Here is a 19,545-nt window from a genome sequence, read left to right on the forward strand (position 1 = left end):
TTAGCATATGCCACACCCCTTGACATCACCGGAAATGTGTCATTAGCATAACTGATTGTATATGCCACACCCAGTGACATTACCTGTCCTGGCTGCTTTGGACCCAATCCTGGCCATTCAGGGCCGAAATTGGGCCCAAAATGGCAAAAAGGGGCTGAAAATGGCTGAAAAGGGGCCCAAAATGGTCAGGATTGGGCCACTGCTGAACAAGAGAGTGATCCACCACCCATCAGAGGCCCAATCTGGGCCATTTCGGCCCCAATCCAGGATGAAACAGGCCGAAAATGGCAGGGAGTCAGGTGAGCGGGGTCGCCTGACATGTGACCTCTTTGGGGAATTGCTGGAATTGTGTTCCTGCGCATTCCCCCTTGAAATGAGCCCTGGGGACAGGTATGTAATAGGGTTGCCAGGTCCCTTGACTCTCCTGGCAGGAGGCTGGGTCCTAGTTCCTGGCTTGTGCGATGACATCACTTCTGGGAAGTGACATCATCACATGGGTCAAAGGGCGACCTGGGAGCGCTCCCACACGCACCAAGGGGCTGGCTTGGCCCACTGCACAGCATGATTCTGCCCGAATCGGGCCTGCTGCAGAGCATGTTTCAGCCTGAATCAGGCCACGGTGTGTGTGGGAGTGCACCATGCCACCCAGGGTTGAAGAAAATAGGAATAGCCAGAGGGATTGAAGGTTTAAATTCCAGATTATAGCCACGGGCTCCAGATCCAGCCATGTGATCAGTGGAAAAAAATGACCAGTAAAGGTGAATACTTTGAATTTATAGAGGGTTGGAGTTAGGCTAGCATGTCTGTATTAAGGGCTTCTCAATACCTGCTGCATTCGCTTCTGTTTTCTACTTTCTGTTGACATCTGTGTTACACCAATTATTTTCCTTGAGATTAAAATTCACCTAGTCATTGTAAACTGCCTGCAGTGTAGTCCTACCATCACTACTTCTTGTTTATACAGCACCTAGTACCAAATGCTTAAGAGACAGATAATGTCAAGGAAAATAATGGGAAAATTAGTTAATTGCCTAGTCACCTTCAGCTTCCTACCCTTTATACGCTTGTTACAGCTTCTCAGGGCCAAGCTACAAGTGACGAATGACACTTGAACGGCAAGTGGATTGAGTGGAGTGCAAGTGAACAGGGAGAAATACACTTGCCATTCAAGTGTCATTCGTCACTTGTAGCTTTGCCCTCAGTGTTACCTGCAGTGAGTTGCTTGTTATAAAGACTCTAACCTCAATAACATCTACTGGTAATGAGTTATAAAGGTTTGGGAGCTGGGAAGAGGTTGCCTGTTTTCATGCTTCATGCACTATATTTGTCACACAATGTGCACAAAGGGATCTGACTCGTTACGTGCAAGCTTTCTCATCCACACAGGCCAACAAAGGGCAGGAGATTGGGTCCTGGGTCCTGGCTTGTGCGATGACATGCACCCATGAAGAGCTGCCAAGTCCATTATACAGGTTTTTCAGAGTATTTTCTTTCTTTCTTTAAATCAGTTCAATGATGTTTCTGAAGCTAAAGTTGGCTTTAGTAATATCACAATGAAACAACAAGCATCTATTCGAAATATCATCCATGTGTAAACAAAACACTAGTTAAAATATATAACGTTTCCCTTCCACAACTCCTTAGCTGGCATTCTACTGATATTTGCATCCTCTCATCAACATCTGTAGGTTTGGTAGGTTGGTCATTGCTAGATCCCACGAGCAGTTTGCAGAGAGGAAACACCATTGAATATACCTTAGTAGGATTCTGAGGAGATCTGCTTAGAATGGCATAGTTGGACATTTTTCTGTGACTGCTCCTGTTCTATGATGTAGCAACCCTGAAGTGGTTAAGAAAGCTTTGACATTGCTGAGATTCTGCAAGTTTTGTAAGGTGGATTTTTTAAGGAAAACTTCTAACACTGGTACCTGTTGCTTTTGAAGATAGGTAGTTTTTGTTAGCTCTTGTGGGCTTTTAATTGTTTATTGCTTTTGTTATCATTACAATCTACCTTATGTGCAGTTTCAGAGAAAGGTGGGTTAAAATGCTGAAAATAAACAACAAAACCCATTATTAAGATGTTTATTGTGCCTAGAAATATCACTTTGATAACTGAGGTAGTATTTCAGTAAAATATAGAATATACATCTTTGTGATGGTATTGTTTATTTCATTTATACCTCACCTTTCTCCCCATAAAGTGAACATAAAGTGAATGCACATATAGATATATAGGAAAAATTGAGAATAAAAAGCAATGTTACTGCCCTTCATTTTGTAATGGACTCTTTGCGTCTCTTTTTTTCCCGCAGTTCCTGCCTGTAATACAGAAATTGTATCTGAAACACAAGCAGAGTGCCCTCTGCTGACAAAACTGCAGAGTAATAGTTAGATTAACAGAGATTTCAGAGACGCAGCGATCACATTCTCCAACATAAAATAAATGGACTGCGTTTTGGGATGCAAGTTTTTTGGAATCTTGTTGTTTTCATACCCCCAGTGCAACAAGATTAACCACCAAGTTGCTTATGGGACCTCTGGAAAACAGTAATTTAGGAATCAATGTTGGGACATGATTAGCCCTCTGTTACAGCCACTGCCCTATCCCCTTCATGTTTACTCAAAAGGAAGCCCCACTGAATTCAGTATGGTTTAGACGTAAGTACGGATTGCAGCCTCAACCTCTGAATAATGCTTTGCAACACACAATCCAACTTCTGCTTTCGTCATTCCAAGTGCTTATGTAACCCCGATGAAGTAATTGGTGTAGCCCAGTAGGGTGGAGTCAGTAGCTAGAGCCAGGCCCCTGAGGAAGAAGCTGGTTGCTGGGGAGCTTAACAATAATTAATATGCTCTTATCACCTTGAATAAGGTAATCAGAAATGTTGTAAGTGAACAAACAATATGACAAAAAGTGGTGTTTGTGTATTGTGTTTGGTTGGTGTTAGTGGGATTGTATTACTTTTACAGGGCTGTAATTCCCCAAGAAGAGGACAGAAGCTTGGGCTCCAGTTGCTTCAAGGGGAAGAATTTTGAAAAAGGACTCTGCCACTGGGTGGAATCAGACAAGTTGAACTGTTTACCTTTTCAGGGACATTGTTGGTTTAAAGTTTCTGTATGGCTGCACTTACAAATTTAGTTAAAGAAAAAAATAGTTGTATTAATTGTTAAAAGCTTTTAAAAAAATCTTTTCGTAACTTAAAATTGTGTGAAGTTTGCTTCCTAAGCCCCATAGAACCCATACAAAGAGAAGTTACATGAACACATGAGAAGATACAGTCCCAACATCTCCTCCTCCAAATCCAGCTGCAGACCGTATATATTTACCCTAATCAATAAATAAGTCATATACGTCTTCATTCAACATTACCTATTTTGCTTCGTCTAGTTGTAGGAAGAGGCTATGAGACCTCTGAAATACCACTAAGCATTCTCCATAGGCTTTTGATCTTGTCACAAGAGTTAAAAACTAGAAATCTGCCATTTTAAAAAAGAAGAATGGAGTCAGAGATTCTCACGATGCCGAATTCATCATTAATTCCTAAATCCCACGCTTAAAGAATTGGAGAGGACAAAACAACTCTAATATACCTCTTTGATCAGGCAAAGTGTAACCATAAAGGGAAAACCCTGCAGCGACAACACTTCTACTCCTATGCAGCTATGCCTAGTGTATTAACACTGCAAATGTACTAGAGCACAGGGATGGATGTGGAGCTTGGTGGTTTTGTGAAGGCTTGTTAATTGCGGATCTTCTTCTTTCATTTTGCACCAGTGCAGACATTCCTGCAGCACACACATTACTCTCATGGCTCTTCCAAGTCATTTTGTCATTGCATATTCTGTGTGTGTGTGTGTGTGTGTGTGTGCATGCATGCTGCGTGCGCCTGCTTTCCTTTGTTCACAATGGAGATAGAACTGACAGATGTGTACTAATCAGCCCCTTGGTTTTACAGAAGAGGGCGATTTATACTTTTGTCAGTGGATCACTTATAAGCAAGTGGCATAAATCCATGTCTGTACACATACTGCCTCTTTTCAAGGGGAGTGACATTGTGAAGACATTTACATTGACGCTTGGGGACATGTTTCCTCCTTAGCCAAATCTTAGGAAAGCAAATCTTAGGAATGGGAAAAAACACCAGGTGGGAAGCTCAGGTAGCTGGAGTGGGAATGGGCCAGTGGTGAAGCCAGCTCTGCTGCAAATCTGCTTCAATCAGAAGCAGCTTCAGCCTTCCCCCACCGTGCCAATTTTGCTTACTCAGGCTGCCCCAAAGGATGGGGGTGGGAAGTTCTTTGCTCTGTTGCAAAATCATTTTATGCAAAAAGAGTGCAAGCTGAACAGCTGATGCCATTTGTCACTAAGTGCTGTGATTGCAAGGACAGTTGGGCCACCAATTAGGAGGACTCAGGCAGTTGCCTAGAGCACCAGAGGGCAGGTTGCCAGAGGTGCCGAAAGAGGCTTGCCAGGGGAAGTGTCAGCTTTGTGGCACCCTCAGCCCCAGTGGCACAATGCCTGATTCAATGTCTGATTCAAAGTCCTTGAACAAACACTTGGCACAATCCGTGGCTGCCTGAGTTTGTTGGCTTGGCCTACCTTCCTCTATCTTCCCCGCCACCTCCCTGTGAAAGACGAAGGGAGGAAGTGCCGGCAACTGCTAGCTCCTCTGCTGCCACCAGTCTCCCCACCTACCCAGCTCATAGGACAACAGTAGCTTCTTGCCCACCTGGATTTTGCACACATCTGGACTGTGGCAGGCTAGTGGAGGGGGGGGGCAGTTTAGTGTCTGGCCTAGGGAACCCAAAGCCCTTGGGCTGGTCCTGGTTGTGAGCAGAAAAGGGCCACAGTGTGTCTGGGAGGCACAACATTCCCATCTCATGTCTGATTCAAAGTCCTTGAACAAACCCTTGTCAAGATTTGCCTTCAGACATGGTGTATGTGATGAAGGCATTATAGAGGATATTCCTGCGCAGCATCTGTCGCATCTTTATAAAGATACAAATGTATGGCAGGACACTTCTTTTGTGGGAAGGATGATTGGGCTAACCAACAAAAAATGGAATTTGCAAATGGTGACCAAGACACTGCTGAAGAGATTGCTGCTTTTGCTTCTGTAGTAGAATATATCCACTAGTAATGTTTGTCTAGATCAGGGGTGGGGAACCTTTTTTCTGCCAAGGGCCAATTGGGATATTTATAACATCATTCGCGGGCCATACAAAATTATCAACTTAAAAATTATCAACTTAAAAAGCCTGCTATACTGAACCCTGGATGATCCATGGGACCCCCCCTTTCCTGTCATTTTCTGTTCACAGTGGCAAAAACGGGAGTGTCTGCTGGAAGCTACTTTGAGGGGCTACAAACTGACCTTCCCAATGTCCAATACCCACCAAGCGCACGAAGCAATAGGCACTGCCTGATTGCTTCTGCGCTGTGCGTCCTGTGGCGCTGGTGCCGGGTCAGGCCGGGGGGGGGGGGCGGCATGGGCCACAGCCCCTCCTTCAGAGAGCTGTGCTCAAGGCGGCTTGCTGGCTCCACCTCAATGGACACGCCAGCCCTGTAGCCCAAACCAAATGATTTCACGGGCCGGACGTTCCCCACACCTGGTCTAGATTAACAAATGAATTATTTCATTATTTTAGTTATACAGCTCTCATCTTATTGTGATGGATGGCCTAAACAAAATCAATTCTGATTTGTAGATCATGCTGAATTTTTGAACAGGGCAGTTTTGAACTTATATCAAGTACTAAAGGCAATATTTGTAAAACATGCTATAATAGAGGAAGTTCTCACCAGCAGGCCATTCACCAGCTGGATAGGATGTAAACTTCTCCTTCTGTGGAGGAAGCCTGGGGGTCATGTTTACATTTGACTGATACACTTCAAAGCCAAAAACACAGGCTCTCTCACCTAAATCCTGCTGATGCTGATAACATTCTGAGGAAGTTGTCGTGTGCTGAAGGAAATCACCAAGGCCAACAGCCACGGAACTTAAAGGGAGCTTTCACAAGTTGGGTTGCCAACTGCCTGGATCAGAAAATTCCCTGTGCCTTTAACAGATGCTTAATGGGAAGTTATTTACCAGGTGATATTTCTTCTTACTTTTTCTGCTTCTGTATAGTTTGTGGGCAGTAATAAAACACTGACCGACTGACTGACTGAAATGAAAAGTGGGTTTTATGCATATTTAGTTGGGAGGAAGGTCTATTGAGCCCATTGCTTGTACTTTTTAGTAAACAGACTACCTCTGCATATGGTAGGCCAAGTAGGGCATAATAATAGCTTGTACTAAATACGAGGATATATGAAACTGCCTTATACTGAGTCAGACCACTGGTTCATCTGGCCCTGCGTTTGACTAGAAGGAACTCTCTCTCATGGCTCAGGTTCTAGCGCTCTTTTGTAAAACTGAAAATTCTACAGGTTAAGCCTGAGACTTCCTGCATACAAAAGCATGGCTTTGTATGCAGAGAGCAATTTTCCTGCCTTGTCCTTCCTGCATTTAGGGCCCCGTGGTGCTGAGTGGTAAGCTGCAGTACTGTAGTCCAAGCTCTGCTCACAACCTGAGTTCGATCCTGGTGGAAGCCGGGTTCAGGTAGCCGGCTCAAGGTTGACTCAGCCTTCCATCTTTCCGAGGTTGGTAAAATGAGTACTCAGTTTCCTGGGGGTAAAGTGTAGATGACTGGGGAAGGCAATGGCAAACCACCCCGTAAAAAGTCTGCCAAGAAAACATCGTGATGTTTCCCTCCCATGGGTCAGTAATGACTCGGTGCTTGCACCTTTACCTACTTTTTTACCTTCCGACATTAGCCTGAAATGCCTCCTGAAATCCTGTCCTTATAGGAAAGAGAACGTCCAGAAACAGGATTTGGCACTGTTCTACGAGAGAGGCAGGAGAATTGTACTCCTCCTGTGGAAATCCTCACTCCCACACAAATATCAGTCTGGATCCAACCTTGCCAATAAGCATAAGCCCTTCCCCTTAGAATTCTATTAAAGCTGCAGCTTAAAATAAATCTCTGGACCACAGCTATTTAAACAACCTCTTGCCCTGTCTCCTTTTTTTTTCCTTTGGGGGCAAGTGGCTTAAGAGTATGGCGGTGTATCAGCTCCAGCGGATCCAATCTCTTTCAGTCTGGTTTCTGGCCTGAGTATGGAGCTTAGAGCACAAGTGTGACTTTTGATCTTTAAGGCCTCCACTTGGGTGGCTAGGGTTCCCAAGAGGCAAGCTGTAAAACATTCTGTCCCTTGAACCACAACTTACAGTGCCATCTTGAGCACAGTTATACCCGTCTAAGCCCAATGACTTTAATGGACTTAGGAGAGTATAACTTTGCTTAGGATTGCACTGTTAATGCATGGAAAGGGGCAGCTGAAGCTTTTCATGACACGGCAATAAATAACACCACCTGGTAACGAACTACCCTTTAAGCCTCTATTCAACATTTTTTTCCTCCATGCAGCTGGCAACTTTACATGGGACCAAAGTCTCTGAATGTCTGCCTCCTCGTATATAAACCTGCTCAGGACATGAGGTTTGCTGGTGGTGTGAGCCCATATTTTCAGAATCAAGGATAGTGGGTGTCTCTGCAATAGGATCTTTATGGATGTCTGCACCAGATCATGGTATTAGCCTTCTGAAATTTATTTGGCCCCTTCCTCCATGGTTTTTAGGGATCCATTAAGACCTTTTGTTCCAAAAGTCCTTTGGACCTGATAAGCTAAGTAAATCAACAGAAGTCCTATCTCCAGACATACCACTATGCCAAATTTGATTAAAACTAAAATAAAAGCCAAAGGCTCTTAGAGCTGAATGTGTGTCATCATCCCTATCTTCCTTCAACAGGTCTCATCTAGAAAGCTGAGTTTTGATTAGTTAATTTAAATGCATTTATTCAAAATGTTTATAACTCTACCTTGAAAGCTGGCAAATGAAAATAAATCGTGGCAAATGACATGTGAAAGTGGCCAAAGCCACTAAGAAGGAAGCACCAAACAAGATTGTAGCTTTGGTCTGGGATGCATTCTAAGAATGGAACTTCCATGGTCAGAGGTGGTATACCTTTGATTACCAGCTGCAATCTCTACTAAACTTGGTTGCAGGGCTTTTTTTCTGGGAAAAGAGGTGGTGGAGCTCAGTGGGTTGCCCTTGGAGAAAATCATCACATGGCTGGTGGCCCCTCCCCCTGATCTCCAGACAGAGGGGAGTTTAGATTGCCCTCCGCGCCACTGAGCAGAGGGCATCTAAGCTCCCCTCTGTCTGGAGATCGGGGCGGGGCCACCAGCCATGTGACCATTTTCAAGAGGTTCCGGAACTCTGTTCCACCGCGTTCCTGCTGAAAAAAAGCCCTGCTTGTTTGTGTGTTTCTAGGGAAAATCTTATTGGCCACGGTTTGAGACAGAGTGCACGACGTGTGCTTGGATTCAACAAGTCAGTTTCTGTGTCTTTATATTAACTATTCCACCTTCAAAGCAACTTAAATCAATGAAGGCTTACATACTCTACATAAAGATGAAAAAGATTATATTGTTGCTAACTACGTTTTATATTGTACCAGGAAGAAGGACTGAATTTTTGCTCTCTTTCCCTTTATTTCTTTCAGCTCTTTCCAGTTTCCCCAAAAAGGTGCCTTCACGTCTAAAAACCTGTTAGTCGTGTGTGATTGCACACGCTATTATTCATTCCAATAAGGAAAAATTAAAGCCAAGAGAAGCGCTGTAGCAATTTGAGAAACATTTGATTGGAAACAGGCAGGCCAGGGACTCTGTGCCTCTGTTAGGTCTTGTATTCAGTAATCCCGACTGACGGTCAGGTAGAGAGGTAATCACCATGCAGGTGACTAGGTAGCCTGGAGTATTTAAGAAGGTGTGAGCCTGGCTCACTCTCCCCTTTTGATTTCTCGAGCAGGCACCTGCAGGCTGGTCTTTGGTATAAGGACAATATTACTAAGAGTCCATTTACAAAGCGGCAAGCGACATGTGCTTTGGGAGGTGTGGTAGATACATAGGGCACCAGCTGCTCATTCTTGCTGTGCTCTGCATTGTGGCAAATGTTTTGCTTTATTTTCCCAATGGTGAAACAAGATTTGCTGCACATAACCTTCTCGGCAAATATGTGGGTTGTCTTCATGGCATTATAGGAGGAGGTCTTTTGGTGAGTACAACTGAAGAATTGTTTTATTTCTCCATTGTGACCATGAATGCCTAGAAGGTTTTCTTCCCTCAGTTGCTGGATTTCTCTTCTGGAGTGTTTCAAATTGCCTAGTTGGGTGAGAGGTTTTGCCACTTTTTCAAGCCTGTTTAAGGTACAAAGATGCCTTCTGTTTGGGAGGTTCCTTTCCTTCTCATTCATTCAAGAATTCCTAACTGATGCCTTGTAGCCATGCACAACTTTGACCAAGACCCCTGGCCGACATCCAAGAAATGCCAAGCCATCAAGAAGTCTCTTGAAGATAGAATTGCCAAAAGTTTGAGGTCGGGAGGGGGGGGGGAATGTCCTTTCCTTTTAATTGAGGCTGGATTGGATGTTATATATTGGATGATGTCATTTACCTCCATGCATTGAAAAATGTCAGCTACCCATTTCTACTCTTTAAGCCTCTGTTGATTACCCTACTTGAAGAATTATGGCATATCAGCTGGAGTGATTGGAGTCCTTTGAAAAAATTGCATCACTTCTATCCTGAGGCAAATGACTATGGGGGGTGGGGCAGAATTCAAATTGTAAAAACTCTAAGTTTTAAACCCTGTCACGTGCTCTGTAGCTCCAGTCCAAAGCTTGGTTTGGTTTCTTTCTTTGATTTCTTTCCTACAGGGCATGATTAAAACTGGGGTGGGGGGTAGACTGAGAAATTAAAATAGTCCTGGAGAAAAGCAACTTCAGTGGCTCTGGCTGTGAACAAGCTAGTACTTCCAGGCCACTCAGCTCAGCAGTGACCCAATGAGACCCGAAAAGATGCCTGGGTGATGTGGATCGAAAACCTTTGTGGAGCCTTGTCCCTTCTTGTGGTTCATGATCCTATTGAATGAAGACAACTGTTGGATTCTGGAGACTGCCCTTAAAACTGAATTAAAGGAGTATAATGCAGGAGGCAATGGAACCAGCAAATGGTTCTTAAGCCTCCGTGACCATTCTTAGGAAAAGCTCCAGTATAAATTATAAAGCTTCTACAAAACACAAAAGAGAGACCCTCCTAACCTTTCAGCGATAGAATTTACATGTATAAAAATGACTTGTATGTACACGTTTATAGATGGCTTTAAATACCATTTATAATTCATAACCTGTTATACATGAAAGTCATTTTGCTCATGTAACTTCTCTCAGTGAAAGATCAGGAGGCTATTTTGTTTTTATAGATGCTATAAATAAATTATAGCTGTATCATTTGTGTTACAGATACTAACATGTAACTCTGTAAAAAGTGTTATAAACATGGATTTAAATGGTTTTAAAGAATAATTCATTTTTGGATGGATTCTGTACAGAATCTATTCTCCTGAGACTTGGTAAGATTGAAGTTGTCAGTAGGTATACGCATCGATGTCTGTAAGCTGGATATTAAGAAATTTAGGTTGAAAATTGGTTTCTTTTGTGTTATGCTGAAGTTTGCCACCAAACAGAAGGACAGATACATGTACGTATAGATCCAGGTTTGAGCCTGTGTACTGAGTATCATTTAGAGGGGGCCTGTGGTACATCTGAATGTAATGCATGTACAGCTAGATGGTGCATTTCTTCTACAATGTGATTGTTCATGAGCCCTGTCCACTGTCTAGGCAGAAAGACCCCCCCCCCCCCTCCATTTAGAAGATGACCATTCCTGGCCTAAAGTCTGGGTGGAGATTTTTCTTTCCTGGTTAGTCTTCTTTGAATCATCTGGTGTTGTCTGGTGGTGTGCCGGCAATTTTCTGGGCTGCACCTGCTCTCTGCTTGTGGTCTGGATTGCGTGGCTTCATCTGCAGAGAAGCCTAGTGCACAGTGTCTAATTAATTAATCACCCCATTGTCATTTTTTAATCAGTTGTTGACTGAAAATTTCCATCATTGCAAATAGAAAAGAGAGAACAAACCACTGGCAAAACTTTCTAGGTGGTACAAACATGATATGGAAGAGAAGTTCCTAAAGAATAAATTATGTGATTAGTTTTAGGTCCCTGTGAATTCAAATTCTTGAATTCTTCTTCAGTCTTCCTCTGGCTAAGGAGCAACAGGAGGGAAAAAAGGGTGGAGGGGATGGTAATCTGTTCCCTAAAATATGCAGCCTGATGGAATATTAGGCAGCTATAGGTGTTGCTTTAGAGCAAACTAGCTGACTGCAAAGTACTCTGGGTAGTTGTCCAATATGCCATATCTGGTCATCATATTTCAAAAAGGACATTGCAGAGTTGGGAAAAGTACAGAGGAAGGGAACTAAGACTTTTCAGTTTAGAAAGAAAAAAAGACAACCAGGGAGCAATATGATAGCGGTTTATAAAATTATGCACAGGGAAGGGAAAGCGGATACAGTGGATTTTTATCTCTCGCCCATAATACCAGAACTCAGGAGCACCCAATGAAGTTAACGGGAAACAGGTTCAGGACAGACAAAAAGGGAATACTTGTTTACTCAAAGAGTAATTAAATTGTGGAAGTCAGTGCTGGTGGATGTAGTGATGGTTGCAAGCACAGATGGCTTTAAAAGGGGGTTAGACAGATTCATGGAGGAGAGGTCCACCAATGGCTACTAGCCATGGTGACTGAAGGGAACTTCCACATTCAGAGGCCATAAAGCTCTGACACTCAGTGCTGCAGTAGCACAGTGGTTAAGTGGTTCTGCTGTGAATCAGCACTCTACTGGTTTGAATCCCACTACTGCTGCGAGCTCTGCAGGTGGCTTGGGTAAGCCACTCCTTTCAGCCCCAGCTCCCTGGCAGTATTGTGGGGATAATAATAACACTAACTTATTCACTGCTCTGGGTGAGGCATTAATATATGTGCTATTATTATTATTATTCAAATGTCACACAACATCATAATAAAGATCACGTTATCATTGATTGGCCTTGCTGAGCTGATAGAAGTTTCCACCAGAGACCTAAGTAACAGCCAGGTATCAGTGTAAAATGTACGCTGTTCCAAGTAGCGCCGTCTTTTGCAGTTCTGTAGGTGTTATATCAGAAAGCTGCAGTTTTTCCCTATAAGTTGCAAAGTTTTTTGAAGTAGTTCCCAGTGCCCGGATGACATGGGGACTACCGTTGTATTCTTCATCCATAGTCGAGTGGTTTCTATTGCCAGATCTCTATATTTAATCATTTTTTTCTTGTTCTTTTTCTTTGACTCTGGCATCCCCTGGAATTGCAATGTCATTATTATTATTATTATTATTATTATTATTATTATTATTATTATTATTATTGAGAGCCAGTTTGGTGTAGTGGTTGAGAGCATGGGACTCTAATCTGGAGAACTGGGTTTGATTCCTCACTCCTCCACTTGAAGCTGGCTGGCTGACGTTGGGTCAGTCACAGTTCCGGGAGAAAGTAGAAGCAGCCTGCCCCAGAATGGTCTTTGGGGCCCTCGCGTCCAGCAGGCTTGTGCCTGGAAGAAGGATTTGCGTCTTCAGCAGCTCATTCAAAGCGCACACCCTGAGGTGCAGCTGTTTCTCCAGGTCCTTCTCGCTTTCTCCTCCTTCCCCTTCCCCTTTGCTTTCTTCTGTCATTATTTCATCCCATCCCCCGCCCTGCAGTCCCCCAAAAGAAACTTAGCACTTTCCCTCAGTTCCTTTCCAGTTTGTGAGGCAACAGGCAGGAGATGGGGGGGGGGAGGATGCCTCGGGGCTCCAGCCCCCCACACAAACACACACGTTCAGAGAGGGCAGCGAGCAGCAGCAGAGAGGGGAAGGTGTCTCCTACGTTTCCCAGGTAAATTTGCACTGACCCACCTCATGAAAAATGTCTCGTTTGGTCTGACTCTCAGCGCCACCCACCTCACAGGGTGTTTTGTTGTGGGGATAATAATAACATACTTTGTAAACTGCTCTGAGTGGGTATTAAGTCATCCTGAAGGGCGGTATATAAATCAAATGTTGTTGTTGTTGTTATTGTTTTTATGAGGAGGAGGAGGCAGTATCAGGGGAAGGCCTTGGCCTTTTTGCCCTGTTTGTTAGCCCTGCTGGGCAACCGGTTGACTACTGTGTGAAACAGGATGCTGGGCTAGAAGGACCACTGGTTTGATCCAGCAGGGCTCTTATGTTCCTTTTTCCTTTGCCATTGCATTTATCTATGGCATTCTTTATTATGCATTATTGACCATCCACTTGATAATGTCCAGTCAGCTCCTGCCTAAGCTCCATTTATCTTTCTGGTCAATATTTACTCTGCCCCTCCTCTAAGAAGCTCTAGGCAATATACAAGATTCTTCCCCCTCCTTGTTCTCCTCACGGAGATAAATTAGGCTGAGAGAGAACGCCTATGCCCAAGTAACCCAGTGAGCTTCATTGCACCTATATCTCCCTCATGAGGCTCTACAGTTGATGCAGTTTTGGTTACTTTCCAAGTTCCATCTTTCTACAAAAAATTGTTTCAAACGGTGTGAGAAACAAACCTGAGCTGGGCCGTGCTAATCAGCGCAATCAGTTTGGTAACTAATCAGGAACCTGCGAGGCTGAGATTAAAAAAAAATAACAAATAGAGAAGCCCAATGAAATGCAAATCATATTTTTTTTATATTAAACCAGGTTTTGGTCCCAGCGTTCATCATTATTGGATTAGAATATGACCATTGCCACGGCTGCTTTGCCCATGAGCACTATGGGAGAAATTGCACAGTAAGTGAACCTTCTTCTTCTCCAGTCATTTAAAGATGAATGCCCCTTAGAAATACAAGAGATGTTGACAATTCCCTTCTGCTTTCCTACTGCAGCCACTGCTAGTAGTCGTAGCAGCCTGTATTGGCATTGCTGGTGCTGGATACTGCTTCATCATTTGCTGTTTGGCCTTGTCCCAGGGCCCTTACTGTTTTTGCTGGACTGAGAGGATCTGGTGCTATCCATTCTCTAACTCCTATGGAGGGTATGTAATTTTTTTTCATGCATGAAAGGATTCTGGGTATGTACTGGGTGGTTGCGTTTCTGAACAATGGACAGAGTGTTACATGGCAGCATCAGAATTTCGGCACTTGGCTGTTGAAGGCTCCTGCCTGTTTTTGTCAACTTGCACAATTAACAGAGTAAAATCACACCTCCTCACTAGCTAATTCTGAATGCAGATTGTTTCTAAATGGTATGAACTGCCAACAGCAGTGTATGTATTTTAATCTGAAATGGTAAGTCTGGGTGGAGACTTACATGTAGACTACTCCCCCATCAGGGTGATCTTAGTGATTCTAGGAGCCTGTGAAGAAGTCCACCAGATTTAATGCCACCTCCCCACCTCCCTCACTCCACCCCCCGGGCCAAGCGAGGAACTGCCCTAACCCTCATGCAAGGTTGAGGGCAGCCATGCACAGCACAGGGCCTGGGGCGGTTGCCCATTGACTAAGACCACCCCTGATTCTCCACACCAAAGAATTCCCTGCACATAGAAAACCTGTGGTGTCAAGGAGAAGACTGGGCTATAAAACCTTTCAGGATAAAGAGGTAATAAGAGAAATTGCATATAGAAAACTCCATGTCTCTATACGCAATTAATTTTATTACCTCTTTATCCTGCTCTTTCTGAAAGGAACTCAGAATGGTACACGGGCTCATCTCTCCTCCGTTTACTCCCACAGCAACTGAGTAAGGTTAGCTATGCAGAGAAAGAATGACTGGCCCAAGATACCTACTGGCACATACCCAACCACTTAGCCCTCTATGCTGTACTTGAGGTTCCACTGACCCCGCCTGGAACAAGATTTGGGGGGCTTAGTCCACTACATCAGAAGGGGGAAGGAGAAAAGTCCTGCTCCATGAAGCTTTTCAATGTTGGGCCACTGAGTTTTCATAGTATTTTAACCTGGTTTTTGTCAACTATAATGTGACCACTATCTCAAACTGTACTCACACACATGCCAGAAAAGAGATACAGCCAGGCACCAGTTACCACCTCAGGGAGAACTAAGCCTTAGTCATGGTTTTTTTAAATGGGAAAAATTTAGTGCCAAAAAATAATACTAAAATGAACTTAATTCAGTGTGATTTTGAGATTCTAGGCCATATGTGGGTGCAAGTAGCACTGTTGCAGGGTGGCCTAGACCAGCTGTCATTGGGCTACCAGGTTGTTTCCAAGTTCAATTCAAGGTGCTGCTGGCTATGATTTTTGAAGCTTTCCAGGCCCAAGACTCGCATATCTGAAAGACCATCTCCCCCTATTTGTGCTCATTAACCAGTTCCACTTCTTTAGCTTGTCACCTTCTGAATGTTCCCCTACTTATGGTTGCATGCTTAGCATCTGTCAAAGCCCATTTCTTTTCAGCAGTGGTTCCCACTTTGAGAAATGGATTCTCTGAGGATGTGAGGGGGAGATAATGTCTGTAGAGGAGACGCTGTGAGGCCGTTTTCTTTCCACAGGATTTAAGCTTTGGGCATTTTTGGTGGGATGTTAATGGGGTTTTACTGTATTTTGTATGTTTTAAATCTATATTTTGTATGTTTCAAATCTTGGCATCATAAACCATCTGAGCCACAAGGCAAAGATGGAGTTCATATACATTAATTAATTAATACCATGTGGGGTGTTCCAGCACCTCCTTAAAGCAAATTAAAAGAAAAATGGGGACAAATGCTTGCAATTTATCAGAACAGCACTGTGGTGAAGGATATGCTTGTTGGCATTCACAGACCAAATATTTTTTTCTTTCTTTCTTTAAAAGGTTATAAATTAACATGTGTAGTTTTTTTAAACAGGTACCTGCTTGAGCACAGCAACTGGTCTATGTGTCGGGAGCCGAGGTATATTATTCAATGGAATGTGACTCTTTTTTCCATCCTGCTTATCCTGAGTGGGATTGAATTGATTCTGTGCACCATCCAAGTAATACACGGCTGTCTTGGAGGTGCCTGGGCCATGTGTCATAGTCACAGAGAGGTGAGTGTGTTTAAAAAGCTACCCAAAGCTCTACAAAAGCAATCTGGGGATTCTTTGATCCCAACAAAGCTTTTCACAACCTTTTATGAGCTGATTCAGCAAGCTAAGTATGGCTGTAACAGTTTGGGACTTCATGTGCAGGCAGGGACTACAAGGTGCTTGGCCACTATCCAGTGCAGAATTGAGTATGCTCAAGTTCATTGGTGTTTTGGATTGTGGCTTTTTGACTTGACCCAAATCATTTTAGTACATCCTCTACCTAGTTGTACAATATCACATAAGCAGTGTTTGAATGAGAATCCAGTCAAGTTCTTTGAAAAATCTGTAGGATCTGAAATGTGCTATTTACATTGGACAAATGGAAAAGAGTATTAAATTTTGGGATCTCACTGTCTAGTATATTTACCAAATGTATGTCTTCTTTCTTTTTCAGAAAAACCCTTGTTAGATTTTTTGGACTTGACAGTCATTTGAGAACATCTTATTGTTTACCGTAATTATGCCTGTTTTTTGACCTGACTTCTCAAGACTTTTATTATTTTGAATTGTTTTATATGGCATATGCTGTCAATTATTATGGAAATGATGGTTTTCTCATGTTTCGTGAAAGTTCCTAAACAGCACTATCAGTTTTAATTTAGCAGTTAACTGGACACAAATTTGATTCTCATGTCTTGTGTAAGATTTTTGTTGAACTCAATAGTTTCCAGGACTTATATTTAAAGATTTGGTCTGTGTATGCTGCCCCCTCACCCCTGGCATGGTTAAGATACAAGACACTAATTGTATTTTTAGTAGCATAATTCAAATAACCAAGCATAATTTAATATTAGACTTTGTGCAGATGACAAGGTAACTGTTGTGATATATTTTCATATGTAAATTGATCCCCCCCCTGAAAGTTTTATTGTTCTAGATGCTAGCAGCAGGAACTGCAGTTTCTACTAAGAAAGCTGTAAATCAGAGCATTGATCTAGAACAATCAAGATCCATTATTTTGGAGTGTTAATCCTCTGGTAAATGTTTGGGGTAGTGCAATGGACCGAGAATCACTTCTTAGAAAATTATGGCTCAATTCAGATATAACATGAAACCATGGTTTAGCATGATAGAACACAGGCCACTTCACTACCTATGGCGAGCTAAGATTTATTAAACCAGGATCTGAAACCATAATTTGAAGGTGGTTTGTAAATATAATTAAGACTAACTATGGTTTCATGTGATATATAAATGCAGACACATTGGATGAATCCTGTGTTGTTCTCCAGCACCATTGCCATTCATTCCTTGGCTACAAAGACATTTGAAACCAGCATTTGTCAAGACAAACCAGGACTGGACTGATCAACTGGAAACTGAATCCTGGTTTCATAAACTAGCCATTGCCAAAATATACTGTAGTTTTCATATCATGTCTGAATGGAGCCTATATCTTCCTCTAAAGAGACTGCTAGAAATGTAGAAAATGGGCTGGACTGGGGAGACAAAAAAGTGAGAGACAGAAGAAACTATAGATGAAGGAAAACTGGATGTAGAAATGAAGAAATTTATGATTACAACCAATAAAAAAATCCAACACTTATATTTGTGCTTTCTGTTTCAAAGTTCTTCATATTTATCTCTCTTGCTCCCTGAAAAGAAATATACCTAACAGAACTAGCATCCAAGCAATTCTTATGTACCCTGAGAGGGGCCCTCCTTGACCCTCAACTTCCTTCATAGGCACAATAAACCCAAATTATTTCTCCCATGTCTTCTTTTACAGGGGAGTTCACCTTTTCACTCCCCTGTATTAGCTTTTAGTGCTAATATCCTTTCACTTCCAACTCTTGATTCTTAGGGTACATTTCTATATCATACTTTAACATCTTAATAGACATGCCCTGTGACCAAGAATTTTTAGTAACTGCAGTTCAGCGGGAAAATGCTAGGGGTGTCTAACAACCTACAATTCCCACAATTTGGGGTAGTGGTGGTACAGTGGTTAAAGTGTCTGACTAGGATCTGGAAGATCCAGATTCGAATTCCCACTGGTATGGAAGCTCACAGGGTGACCTTGGGCCAGTCACACCTTCTCAGCCTAATCTACCTCACATCCTTGTTATGGGGATAAAAGGGAGGAGAGGAGAATGATGTGAGCTGCTTTGGGTTCCCACTGGGAAGAAAGGCAGGGTATAAATAAAGCAAATAAATAAATCACAGGGATAAACCCAATATAAATCGGGAGGGGGGAGGGGGAGGGATAGGTTCTTTGTGTGTCAGCTATCTTAACAACACTGTTATGGGCATTATGGGCCTTCGCTTTGCTTCTGACTTATGGCAACCCTATGAATTAATTACCTCGGAAACATCCTATTATTAACAGCTTTGCACAGGTCTTGCAGACTGAAGGCTATGGCTTCCTTTATTGAATCAAGTCATCAAAAGTTTAGTCTTCCTCTCTTCCTACTGCCCTCAGCTTTTCCAAGGAGACTTGTCTTCTCATGATGTGATCGAAGTACAATAGTCTCAGTTTAGTCATTTTAGCTTCTAAGGAGAGTTCAGGCTTGATTTGATATAGAATCCACTTAGTTGTCTTTTGGGCTGTTCCTGGTAACCTTAAAACCCTCCTCCAATACCACATTTCAAATGAGTCAATTTTCTTCCTGTCAGCTTTCTTCACCGTCCAACTTTCACATCTGTAAGTAATAGGGAACACCATAGTATGAATTATCTTTATCTTGGTCTTCAGTGACACTCTTTTTCCTTAAGGATTTTTTTCTAGTTCCTTCATAGCTCCTAATCTCAATCTCATGATTTCTTGGTTGTAGTCTCTCTTTTGATTGATGATTGAGCCATGAAGTAGAAAATCTAGCTTTCAATAGGTGAGTGAATATGTTTAAAACATCTCGCTATTAAAAGCTGCTAAAGATTCCTTTTCAATATTTTTATAAGAAAAAAAACAATATTGAGTAACAAACAACATGAATAACATAACCAAAACATAGTGCAGGTAAAGGAAACACACAATTTGATATTTTAAAAGTAAATATTTTTCATTATTCAGGTCAAATCAGAAATAATAATCACAACAACAGTGCACTTATATACTGCTCTTCTAGATCATGCCCACTCAGAGTGATGAACTCAGGGCCAAGCTACAAGTGACAAATGACACTTGAACGGCAAGTGTATTTCTCCCTGTTCACTTGCCCTCCACTTGCGCTCCACTTGATCCACTTGCCATTCAAGTGTCATTTGTTACTTGTAGCTTGGCCCAAAGTCAGTGTTATTATCCTCACAATATAGCTAGGGAGCTGGGCCTGAGAGGCTTACCCAAGACTACCTGCTGAGTTCATGACAGTAGTGGGATTCAAACCAGCAGAGTACTGATATGCAGCCCAACCTCTTAACCACTATTCTACATGGCATTTAAAAAAGCTAAGAACAGAATACTTATAAAATGGCAAATGATAAAAATAGATAACTTTTTCTATGTTAACAGATTCT

General features: G+C 42.5%; 1 protein-coding gene across 1 annotated transcript; it reads left to right on the forward strand.

Annotated features, from left to right (window-relative positions):
• The first annotated feature begins 8,984 nt into the window (after positions 1–8,984).
• Positions 8,985–16,538, forward strand: LOC129332867 (transmembrane 4 L6 family member 1-like). Its single transcript, XM_054984164.1, has 5 exons — positions 8,985–9,161; positions 13,725–13,814; positions 13,910–14,058; positions 15,873–16,053; positions 16,487–16,538. The coding sequence occupies exons 1-5, from the start codon at positions 8,985–8,987 to the stop codon at positions 16,499–16,501; spliced, it is 612 nt and encodes a 203-aa protein (XP_054840139.1). The 3' UTR covers positions 16,502–16,538.
• Positions 16,539–19,545: the final 3,007 nt, after the last annotated feature.

This window comes from Eublepharis macularius, chromosome 6 (genome assembly GCF_028583425.1).
Source record: "Eublepharis macularius isolate TG4126 chromosome 6, MPM_Emac_v1.0, whole genome shotgun sequence".
In the NCBI taxonomy this organism is placed as follows: Eukaryota; Metazoa; Chordata; class Lepidosauria; order Squamata; family Eublepharidae; genus Eublepharis; species Eublepharis macularius.